General features: G+C 37.5%; 1 protein-coding gene across 1 annotated transcript in view; it reads left to right on the top strand.

Moving 5' to 3' along the window:
- RYR2 (ryanodine receptor 2) overlaps positions 1–12,401 on the top strand; it is a 743,716-nt gene that overhangs the window by 277,356 nt on the left and 453,959 nt on the right. Inside the window, exons 8-11 of the mRNA XM_077812173.1 lie at positions 1,343–1,357; positions 7,496–7,570; positions 8,385–8,463; positions 10,208–10,320. Of these exons, the coding sequence (XP_077668299.1) occupies positions 1,343–1,357; positions 7,496–7,570; positions 8,385–8,463; positions 10,208–10,320 (282 nt within the window). The remainder of the gene's footprint in view (positions 1–1,342; positions 1,358–7,495; positions 7,571–8,384; positions 8,464–10,207; positions 10,321–12,401) is intronic.

Consider the following 12,401-nt stretch of genomic DNA (forward strand, 5'->3'; position numbering starts at 1 on the left):
CAAACATGATATGATAGAGACAAAAGAGTACAGCTTCTATCAAGAAAAATTGTCTCTATAATCTGCTAGAATTCCTTGATCATGTCAACAAAGGTGAACCAAGTGGTAAATTTAATTTGGGCTTTAAAAAAAAAAAGAGAGAAAGAAAAAAGACCATAACAACCAACCTTTGATAAAGGCATTCTCAAGAGTCTTTTAAGGAATCTCTAAGGAGTCCTGGGATAAGAAATAAAGGTACTGTAAATGATTGGAAACTGGCTAAGGGACAGAAAACAAGGTTCTGTACTTGGACTGACGTTTAATATTTTTGTTAATTACCTAAAAAAGGGTCTGAGCAAGGATAGCACAACATTTGTGGATAATAGTTATGTAGGTGAGTGACAAGCAGAGAACTGAGGTTCTTGAGGGACTTAGTAGGAAAGGGCAACATGATGGCAGTTGAAATTAAATGTTGACAAAGCTAGGTAAAGCACACTGGGAGGAATAATTTGAACTAGTTTTACCTCTTACTGGGTGATGGTGTAGCCATGTTGGTCCCAGGTTAATAGAGAGACAAGTGGGGTGAGATAATCTTTTATTGGACCAAATTCTGTTGGTGACAGAGACAAGCTGTCAAGCTACACAGAGCTCTTCTTCGGGTCTGGAAAAAGGACTCAGAGTATCACAGCTAAGTACAAGATGGAACAATAGTTTAGCATAAGTAGTTACCACGTATTCTAACTATGTAGAACTAGAAGAATTCTTCTGCCAACTTAATTCATATATGAGTTATTTGAAAACTATATTATGCATTTCCATAATTCTTTGGCATCATAGTGCATATGGCATTTGGAGTTATTCTTTAGAGTTAATATGCAAGAAATAGCAGTAGCAATTATGTTTTCTTAGTTTACTATGTACATGCTATTTATAACATAGTCACTGCTATCAGTTGTGTTGCTGTCTGGATCACTGCATTTTGAATGTGGAAACCTGCAGTGAAGTTAGAAGGCATTTGCAGAGCACATTATTAAAATATTTCAGCTGTGACCCCTGTGTTCACCGCACTCCATTTTAATTTACACAATAAAAACTATTTAGTCTGATGTATGCTTTAATATGAGACTAAAATTGAGGAAATTATTGTACAGAATTTATGAAGAATTGTTTTGAGCAGATGTGCTTTCTAGCATATACTGTAATTGTATAGTAATTGTTGGGTAAATTCTGCTTTTAAATATGATTTTACTTCAGTGCATCTTGTTGACTATTTTAAGGAAAACACAACACGTTTTTAAGTGACTGAGAGCAAATATTCATTTTATGTTTTCTCTTTTTTTCCCCCGGCCCCGTGGCTCTGCAGAAATTTATGATGAAGGTAAGCAAGCTAAAAAATTAGTATTGTACTTTGTATGACTTTTGACTGTTTCATTTAATTAATTATTTATCTCTTATTTTTTAAAGTAAATATCAAACTTTCACCAGATTTTTATTTCTTGGACTTCTGAAAGCTTTGGATTTAGAAACCACACTAACTTAGTATAAGGCTTTTTTTATGATCATGGATGGGCGGAGGCAGGCACTCTGGACTGTGTAGAGCAATAATATTTGAAGGCATAACTTTAACAGTGGCCGATAAACTTTTTCTTAAGAACTGTTTTAAAATATTTAAAGCAATTGTCTAAAGAGGTGAAAAACTTTCCCAACCTTTGCTAAACTGTATTTTAATGATTTTGAAAAGATAACATTTGATACATATTTAATAGCTTTTATATATTTGTTGTCTCTATTCTTTCTTTGTATCACCTCTTTTTATGGTTGGCCAATTTCTGCGATTTCCAATTAGTTGTTACGCAGTCAATGGGATTGGTGTCATACAGGGTTTGGCACATAATAATACATCTTGTGGCACAGATAAACAGATAAATGTCCCAGTAAAAAAAATAATGGAACATATTGAAAACAGGTGCAACGCATTCTGCTTCTGCTGTATCTGGAATGCTGCCATGATGGTTTAATACGTCAGCTGGGATGGCTGAGCTCTTCTATGGCAATGGCATCTCCACCCCCAAGTCATCTGAATAAACACATTCCTGGATATGGGTGCCCTAATTCTGGAAACTCTTTTACTTATGGAATAAGGAAGTGCTAGGTAAATTTCAAAAGGTTTTGAAAAGTTCACATGAACCCTGAAAGGTTTAGTTTTTATTCAGTGATTTATCCAAAATGTGGTGTTTGTCTATTTTCTGCCCTTTCCTCTAAATAGTAATCTCTCTCTCCAATGTATCTGACTACCAATGTATTTATTGATTTATATTCTCTGAAAGAAGTGAAATTCTTTTAAACTGAATAAAGGTAGAATAATTCAATATGTTGTAAACCCACAACCTGGGTTTGGGATTACAGCACGCAACCTTCCATTCCTGTATCTGCTGCTCTAGCCTATGGGCTGGAATAATGTCTCCACCCTGTATCTGTATAATTACTGATCCTTTCTCATGGTACACCTCTTGCTTGCCCCATTATCACCATCCAAATTGTCACTGTAGAACCAGAACTGCCATTAGTGCCTTTGAAAATCTCCTCCTTTTAGACTGATTCTCTAAATCTATAGGTGGAGCATAGATAAGCTAAGCATGGAAAGCTTCCCCCCATGAATATTTTTTTGTGTTTGTTGTTTTTATTAATAGCCCCCATTCTCTCTGTAACATGAAATAGTACTTTTATAGTCTCTATTTGTATTATTTTGCTAATGAGCTAAACGTTCTGAGTCTGAATGGAGTAAAACTGGGCAAATCAGTGACCTGAAGGTTAAAGAGCAAGATCCCACCAAACTTGGATTTACAAGAATTGTGTAACGTTGTCATTGCAGTAGCTCTTACAGCATTAAAGTGTCCTCCATTCACCTCTCTGTATGGAGAAAAAGGAATTAAAGCAACAACAACTACAATTCCTACAATAAAATCATATATATTTGGTGGAATGACTAGCTTTACCCAGCATCAACACTTGACAGGTATCAAGAACTTGACATTAAAAAAAGAGTAGTCAACAATGTTCTTGTGCATAATTCCCTATTTACTGTATTTGTCATGTGGCAGTTTTTAAGCCCATTTTAGCATTTTAAGCCTATGATAGTAATAAATTATCTGCAGCCTTGAGGGCCCAATTTGCTCTGGGAAATAATGCAGTGCCTCAGGTTTTTATGAGAGGAATACTACATTTTAATACAACATCAATACATGTTGTTTTAAAGATTACAAGCATTGGATTAAAAACATTAGAATAGTTGCCATTAAAAAAAAAATCGACATTTGGAACAGTTACCACTGTATCTTGTAGTCTTTGCTTTAGAAGACATTGCTGAAGAAATCAGAGGAAGGTATTACCACTCTCTCTCTACTTAATAACTGCTCTTACTGAAAATAAAAGTTTACGTGTTATACAGTGGTCAGCCAAACATCGGTAGCATTTTTGTTTTTTTCCATATTTCGTGTAGATCATGGGGCCCATATTTTAGAAGGTTCTAATATGGAACAGTTGATTATTATTTTAATCAACTTTAACTCCTGTTAGAGCTTCACAACAATTTTTCCTTACAATTCCAATCATTGCACTTACCATTTACCATAATTCCCTTCTCATGAGGTACCCATCATAAAATTAGTTTTTGCAGCTGCAAAAAAGCTGTTAACTTGTTCTTAAAAACTCAGAGTCTTTTTAGTGAATAATTCTTCATTACAATGCACTTTAGCTCTTGCTTTCTTTTCACACATTCAGCAGTTGTGGGATGTTGTTAATTGCTGGCTTTGGTGACTGGAACTGCTTAAATTTTTATATATTAAAGGAGATGCAATTAGGACTTCTGTTCAGTTATTCAAGCATTACAGTTCTGTGGTCATGCTCCAAAGAGTATCAGAAGTTACTACGATTTATTCTACATAGAAAATTGCACTGATATCTTCATTTGGGTAAGAGCAGTCATACATTTACACATGCCTGTCTCCCACCAGTAGATCCATGAGTTAACTTCATATAGTTCTTCCTCTTTTTTTTTTGTTTTTTTTTTTACTGGCACAGTTCTACATCACTAGTTAAATTGAGGTAGTGGCAATATGGTCTTGTACTTACACTGATGTAGTAACACCGGAGCAAGAAGTCCTCCCATTCCTATCCAACACCACACTACTCAATGAAGAATTGATCTGTGTGGAACCAGGAACTCCTCAATGGCATCAATACTCCGGTTATCCTCTGGCAAGTCTATCTGCCTTCGGAATCATCACCAGTATAAAAGGATTGGCTTTCCTATCTAACAATGGATATGAGATACAGATGACACTAAACTGGGAGGAGTGGTAGATACGCCTGAGGGTAGGAATAGGATACAGAGGGACTTAGACAAATTAGAGGATTGGGCCGAAAGAAATCTGATGAGGTTCAACAAGGACAAGTGCAGAGTCCTACACTTAGGATGAAAGAATCCCATGCACTGCTACAGACTAGGGACCGAGTGGCTAGGCAGCAGTTCTGCGGAAAAGGACCTAGGGGTTACAGTGGACGAGAAGCTGGCTATGAGTCAACAGTGTGCCCTTGTTGCCAAGAAGGCTAACAACATTTTTGGATGTATAAGTAGAAGCATTGCCTGCAGATTGAGGGACGTGATCATTCCCCTCTATTCAGCATTGGTGAGGCCTCATCTGGAGTATTGTGTCCAGTTTTGGGCCCCACACTACAAGGATGTGGAAAAATTGGAAAGAGTCCAGTGGAGGGCAACAAAAATGATTAGGGGGCTGGAGCACATGGCTTATGAGGAGAGGCTGAGGGAACTGGGCCTATTTTGTCTGCAGAAGAGAAGAATGAGGGGGGATTTGATAGCTGCTTTGAACTACCTGAAAGGGGGTTCCAAAGAGGATGGATCTAGACTGTTCTCAGTGGTAGCAGATGACAGAACAAGGAGTAATGGTCTCAAGTTGCAGTGGGGGAGGTTTAGGTTGGATATTAGGAAAAACTTTTTCACTAAGAGGGTGGTGAAGCACTGGAATGGGTTACCTACGGAGGTAAGCCCTGGCTGGGATGATTTAATTGGGGATTGGTCCTGCTTTGAGCAGGACTAGATGACCTCCTGGGGTCCCTTCTAACCCTGTTATTCTATGATTCTATGAGAACTGCATTCCTCTGTCCGTCATCCACATGCACAGTGAAGAGTTTGGACTGGTGCAGACAACAGATGCCTTCTGGTATACAATGGAAGAGGTTATGTGTGTTTGATCTCTACTCCTTCAATTCCCTTAGATGCCAGTCGTATTGTGCACTATGGTGTGAAACTTCCCATCTAGCAGTGAGCCTGCAGGCAGTTCAGGGGTCCGTGGAATAAGAACACCATTCTATACTACACTAGACTTACATCGGTTCAGTGTGCTGCTATGTGGGACACAGGTGTTGCAGCATGCACTGGTGTAAGCCTAACTGTGGGAATGCTTTCCACCAAAATATCTGTATTGATTTCACTGAAGTGATGGAATTTATATCAGTGCAACTTCTATATATAGGCAAGGCTATGGAGTAGAAAAAACACAGGTGTGACATCCTTAAAGTACCAACCATCCAATCATCATGTGGCTTTGGACAATTAGTGTCTCCAGCTAGGTTTTTATATATAATAATTAAGACTTTGTGTTTGTGAGAGAAACCATGACTTGGGGTTTATTGTAATAAGAATTCACAGTCTTTGATGTCCCAAACAACACGTTATTGAGTGAGAATCTTCCATGAATTTTTACAAATGTACCTCTATATGTGCCCAGTTTATTTTATTGAAAATAAAGGATACTCTGACAAAAGCCAAAAACTTGATATTAAGTTCATGCCATGATCCATGGATCGTCCTTAAAAACACTAAAATTATTACTTTTGAGTTGTTTGTCCTTACAAACTGTCTGCCTTCATGATAGAATGTTTGATTGTGGTAGGTAAAACTTAGGAGAAGCAAAACTGTTATTTGAGGAAAAATTGAGAGTTGTCACCATGGCAATTCAGTGAGATTGAGCTTCAGCATTGCTATCAAACTGCCAGTGAGATAATGGCGTCTTGTTGCTGCCAATTCATTTTTTAGCTGGGTACAGTACACTTTTTTTAATCTGAAGCTCCAGTCAATTAAGAGCTCACTCCACCTTGATGGAAGAGAAATTGGAAATGCTGTGGATGAGAAAATAAAAACTTGGGCTTTCAAATGGGAGTACTCTTACATCAAAGTCTAACATTGGTTACATCTTTATATAAAACCATTGTAGTTATAGACTTAAAACATATTTACATGTGGATGATATGTAATGTACAGGAAGCTGTGAAAATAAATGTGCACTGTAATGAAGTCCACTCTATTAAAAAGTGACTCGTGCTGTTATTATTTCTATTATTAAAATAAAAAACTAAATTATTAGTTTTTGTTGGCAGGCAGTGAGTATTCTGATTATATATAAAACAAAACATCTCAGTGTTGTAAAAAATTGCTTACCTGCAGTGTCTTTGTGTTAACATTGATTTTATTACTTGGCTAGTTTCATTTTCATCAAGACAATGTGCACTCATGTTGGCATTTTCAAGAGTATCATTCCCAGTTTTGGATGTCCAACTTGAAATGCCTTGGGCCTGATTTCTGAACGTTCTGACCCTTCACAGATCCTGTTGACTTTCAACAAGTGGTTTCTCAGGATGGGCATGAAAAATTGGGCAATTTTGAGCATTTTGGCTTTAATGTCCTGTCAGACAATGCAAGCTGTCTGATATCACTTGGACACCGGGAGGCAAACATCTGCGAATTTGGACATCCCTGAATGCAGTCGAAGAAGTGTGATTATAGTGCTTGGGAAATGGGGGACAATATTTCAGGAATCTGGGCTGGAGGGGGCTTGACAGGACCTGTTGATCTGTGGCTACACAGATGCACTGGCCATTCCCCCTCCCCATTCCCATATGGAAGGTAACACAACACACATCAAAGTTACATCACTCCTGAGGCCTGAAGAGTGGCTTCACTTCCATTTTCAGCCTAAGGGGAAAGATTTTTATCTCCCCGAAGACCTCTACAAAGAACATCTGTACTGAGTTTTATGGCTGGATGCAAAATCCATAATTTGCCCATATCAGTCAGATAAGAACATGTGATATGAAATGACAGTTTAATTCAGGAATCACTTGTCCAAGTCTTTTCTGAAAAGTGTCCAACTGAAGTAATATATTCTGATTGAAATTTCACTATGGTAAGAAGCAGCAAAGGTTTCGTGACTGGATTACACAGCTAAAGAGAACACATTGGCAATATTAACTACTGTCAAATCATGGAACTTCATCTGTATCAAAAAATTGATTTAACTAGCAGGGGGCAGATACCTTTGTGGTTTGAGGGTGTTGAATGGAAATAAAAGGAAATGTTACCTGGAAACCAATTATGTTTGGTAAAAGGGTCTAATTTTAATCTAACCTGCCCATCAACCACTTTTCTTTATCTGTACAGACTGCACAAGGTGGTGGTCATCGAACGCTTCTCTATGGACATGCAATATTGCTGCGCCATTCCTACAGTGGCATGGTATGTATGAATTTTACCTTGATGTGTAGATGTTGATGCCAGTGTTGGTATCTATTTTCTGTCAGTATATGGTAGCTACAAGTGATAACACTCAATCTATTGCCATTTAAAATTATCCTGTGAATTATTCACGTGACAGAAGTGTTTCTCCCACTGAACATATGGAGACAAAATGGTTTAGGAGACTGGTCTTTAGGAGAAAGAGTCTTTCAATTGTAGGTTCTCTTTTGAAATCCAGCCCATGTTGATACAGACCAAAATAATTAATATCTGATCCCTGTCTGTTGACCTATGTTAAATGGGTTCATGACTTCTCATTTCCTTTCCCAATGGGATAGTTGTTCACATTACATAACCTACAGTATTGCCACAACTGCCATCTGGTTGACAATTTGAACACAGGCCAGAGATTGAATGGACAAGGAGACAGAACCTTGCATATATTTCAGACAGAAATCTTGCCATTTTCAATCCCTTTCTGGAGCTTCCAGGTTCAAAGCTTCCTAAAAGACCCATCAAAATCTTAGAAATTAGACTCCAGTGGAAATCATTCTGTTCTTGCCAGCATTGCTCTCCCTGTTTTTCACTGAAAAGCTGACATAGACGAAGACTGATGACATTATTTCAGAACATTAATCTTAGCTCAAGTGCTGTTCTCATTAACAGGCAGTTAAAATCCTGGTGCTTTAAAATAGAGTGGTTAGGATTGTTCAAGAAGTGATATAAAGTTCTGTAATAGCTGGCTGATGGCTTGTAACAGAATAAGAATCAGGCACGAGAAAAACTACTGATACATGTTATTTTTTTCCGGTAGTATCTCTGCTGCCTCTCCACCTCACGGTCTTCGATGGATAAATTGGCATTTGATGTGGGATTGCAAGAAGACACAACAGGTGAAATTATCTCTTAAGGAACCCCATGCCACTGAAGATTCCTTTTGTTTGATCATTAGATTAAATTGATATAAATGCAAACTACTTTAAAAAGGTGTGATTACAAAGTTAAAGGTGCAGAAGTTAAGATTCTTACAATGTTACCATGGCCATATTCCACATATGCAATATTTTATATTCCATTTTTTTCATACTGAATATGTAGTTTAATGTGTCTTTTTAGGCTATAAAATGCATGCCATAGGATATTAAGGATATGGCACATGCCCAAGTTATTGTTGCGGTAAAATCCTTGTGCATTTTTTTATTTTAATTCTACATCATTAATGTTGCAGTAATGTAGGTGGTTTGGCTTTTCCTTGATTCTTTCTTTCTTTCTTCTTTTTTTCTTTTTTTTTTTAATATTAAAGAGGGAGAGAGAGAAATCACCTCTGCTTACTAAAGTTAGGTGAGGGGTACAGATGAGTTGTCTCCTTTGCTGCTGCTGTTGACTGGAGACAATTTCCTACAAGGCTCACAGGGCTACAAAATTGTTTAATTAGTAAGATTTTATAATATATATTTGAAAAGGAACAATTTTTTTCCAAAAGCTGAAAACGGGCTTCATTATGGAAACTAATTTGCAAACAAATTAACAAATACTCTTGTTATGAGTGAAAGCTACATGTACAGTGCCTTCTAGTGGAGTTAGAACAAAGAATTGACTATAGTCGTAGTAAAAGTAAACATTGTTAAATTAGCAGGTTAATTTTTGATAATCTCTTTTGCGTCCTCATTGGTGGATTTCCCCTCAATATCTATGCCCTCGTTCTCAGAGGAGAATTTCTTTTTCCCCATCCTTACTCAAAACCTTGTGACATAGTGACCAGGAAAGTCTCTTAGTGAAAGAAGACTGGTTTGCATTTTCTAAAGAGTTTAGAATTTAGTCCTATCTTGTCATCACAGATCATTACCAGACCGTTATTCCAACACATGTGAGTTGTTCCTACACTCTGTTGGCTGAGCATGTATCCTCTTCAATATTCCCATCTCTGCTAGGAAAGGATATAAGCCTCTGAGCCATAACTGATTTTTTTTTTATGGGTAATGCAGGAGCGATAACTCAAGGACAGCTTGTTCTGTCCTTAGCCAGTCAAAACTCCCATAGACTTTGGGTAGGCCAGCACTGCATCTGGGAGTGAGCCTCTGAGCCTGGGTCCACAGACTTGTGCTAGTGGGGCTAGTGCTCTATAACTAGCTGTGTAGACGGTGCTTTGATATTGAGACTTGGGTTGAAGCTTGGACTCTCAAGCCTGGGGGTGGGGGCGGGAAAGGTGGATGGGGGTGTGTTGCCCAAGTGAGTAAAAACGAGGTCAGGACATCAGGGCTCAGACCTTTTGAATCATTAAAAATAAACCCTTTGAACTTGTATTTAGGTTAAGAAATACGTTCAAATATAACAGGTTTTAATATCTCTATAACTCAGTCTCCTAGGATGGGGGAAAGGAAATATTGCCTGTATTTTACAGATGATAACTAAAATCAGAGAGATTGACTACCCCTAGTGATTTAGCTGATGAATATACTGTCATGAATCATATTTCTGGAAGGTATGTCAAACAAAATGTTAACTATATACAAGGTATTAAAGTACATATGGACATTAATAAGGAATTTTTTAAAAATCCAAATAAAACTGAAGAAATAAGAATAATCCCAAGCATTTCCTTTCTAATGTCTCTTTCATTAACCCATGACAACAAAGGTGAAGCCTGCTGGTGGACCATACATCCTGCCTCCAAACAGCGATCAGAGGGAGAAAAAGTGCGTGTTGGAGATGACCTCATCTTAGTTAGTATATCTTCCGAAAGATACTTAGTAAGTGCTACAGTAAGAATATGTAGATTGTGCTTGTCTTATAGAAATGATGTTCCAGAAAATGACAAGGAAATTAATAAAGCTAATGCTCTACAGTTTGATTTGCAATTTTTTCTCTAAAGTATAGATTAAATAATACAATCTCAGTGTTTGATAAGATATAAATAGCTGTTAATATTGCTTGAGCATAAGAGCTAACACGGATATCATTACATAAACCAAAATTTCATAGGTCTGGAAGTAGTGACATTGGTATATAGGATAATGATATTGATATTACTGGTTCTTGCATAAATTTACTAATTGTATGAAAATGAAATAGTAATTATGGATTCATACTATAGAAGATCCTAACATAACTGTGGAATAGTATACTAGATCTGAGATTAACAGCCTTTTCATATATGAAATAAAACTGTATATCAGAATTAAAAAAAAATCTACCTGCATAAGGTTAAGGTTGTAAAACAAACTGGTCAATGAATCAATAATCATTTAAAAACAGATAATGAGTCTAAACTCATCTAATTGTGAAGGGAATGATCTTACATCATTACAATAGTAATCTAACTCCTCTTTTCTTTCTCAAGCCTTGAATTTCAGTGCTTTTTTAGTTTGTTTGTATCACAAGTACCATTTGTAATTTGTGAAATTCATTGTTAATTGTATTTTAAAGAAAAAGTTGGAAATATATCAAGATATAGTCCATCTATGATTTAAATAAGATATGATTAAGACTGAGAAAAGTGTAGATTTTAAAAAAATACATAAGCAAAAAAGTGTGTTTTTACCTATAGTCTATAAGTAACCTCTTTGGGGCTATTACAACCTACTTGGCCATATATATATTTTGGTAAACAAGATAATTTAGAGTAATTTTTTTTCATCACACCCATTTATTGGTGTTCTGTGTAAATCTTTTTGGCTGTATCATCCCATCTTGCGTAGTATAGGGCAGAAAGAGAGCACACTACATCCTAAAATACAAGAGAATTATTGTGTTGTAATTCTGCCATCTTGGCTATTTGTTGGGGGTAGGTGGAAGGGATGGAAAGCAATGCATATAGATTGCTTACTATCTACTACGTCAGAAGTGAGCATAATCTTCCATATAAGAGGGTGGTCAATGCCAGATCTCTTTTGCCAAAGACTGCTTTCTATTTGCAGTGTAAAAAGTGAGTTTGGAGAATTAATAACTTTACCAGCAGTAATAAAGTATGTGACACACTTTCTCGGCTGAACAGTCTTGTCCCAAATCCAAGGAAGAACTACTGCATTGTTAGGGAGGCATTATGGTCCAGTAGGTGGAGCAATGGGCTGTAAATCAAGAGACCTGAGTTCTAGTTCTGCCTTTTTTTTTTTTTTTTTTTTTTGCTGAGGTGTTGTGACACCTAGAGCAAGTCTCTTCGCTGCTCTGACCAGGGAATGCATGTGGTGGCGGGGCAGGGTCACTCTCTCCTTGCAGGTTTCAGAGTAACAGCCGTGTTAGTCTGTATTCGCAAAAAGAAAAGGAGTACTTGTGGCACCTTAGAGACTAACCAATTTATTTGAGCATGAGCTTTCGTGAGCTACAGCTCACTTCATCGGATGCATACCATGGAAACTGCAGCAGACTTTATATACACACAGAGATCATGAAACAATACCTCCTCCCACCCCACTGTCCTGCTGGTAATAGCTTATCTAAAGTGATCATCAAGTTGGGCCATTTCCAGCACAAAGGTTTTCCCACCCTCCACCCCGCCACACACAAACTCACTCTCCTGCTGGTAATAGCCCATCCAAAGTGACAACTCTCTACACAATGTGCATGATAATCAAGGTGGGCCATTTCCTGCACAAATCCAGGTTCTCTCACCCCCTCACCCCCCTCCAAAAAACACACACACAAACTCACTATCCTGCTGGTAATAGCTCATCCAAAGTGACCACTCTCCCTACAATGTTCATGATAATCAAGGTGGGCCATTTCCAGCACAAATCCAGGTTTTCTCACCCCCCCACCCCCATACACACACAAACTCACTCTCCTTTTGGTAATAGCTGGACATGGCCCACCTTGATTACCATGCACATTGTAG

This window comes from Eretmochelys imbricata, chromosome 3 (genome assembly GCF_965152235.1).
Source record: "Eretmochelys imbricata isolate rEreImb1 chromosome 3, rEreImb1.hap1, whole genome shotgun sequence".
NCBI lineage: Eukaryota > Metazoa > Chordata > Testudines > Cheloniidae > Eretmochelys > Eretmochelys imbricata.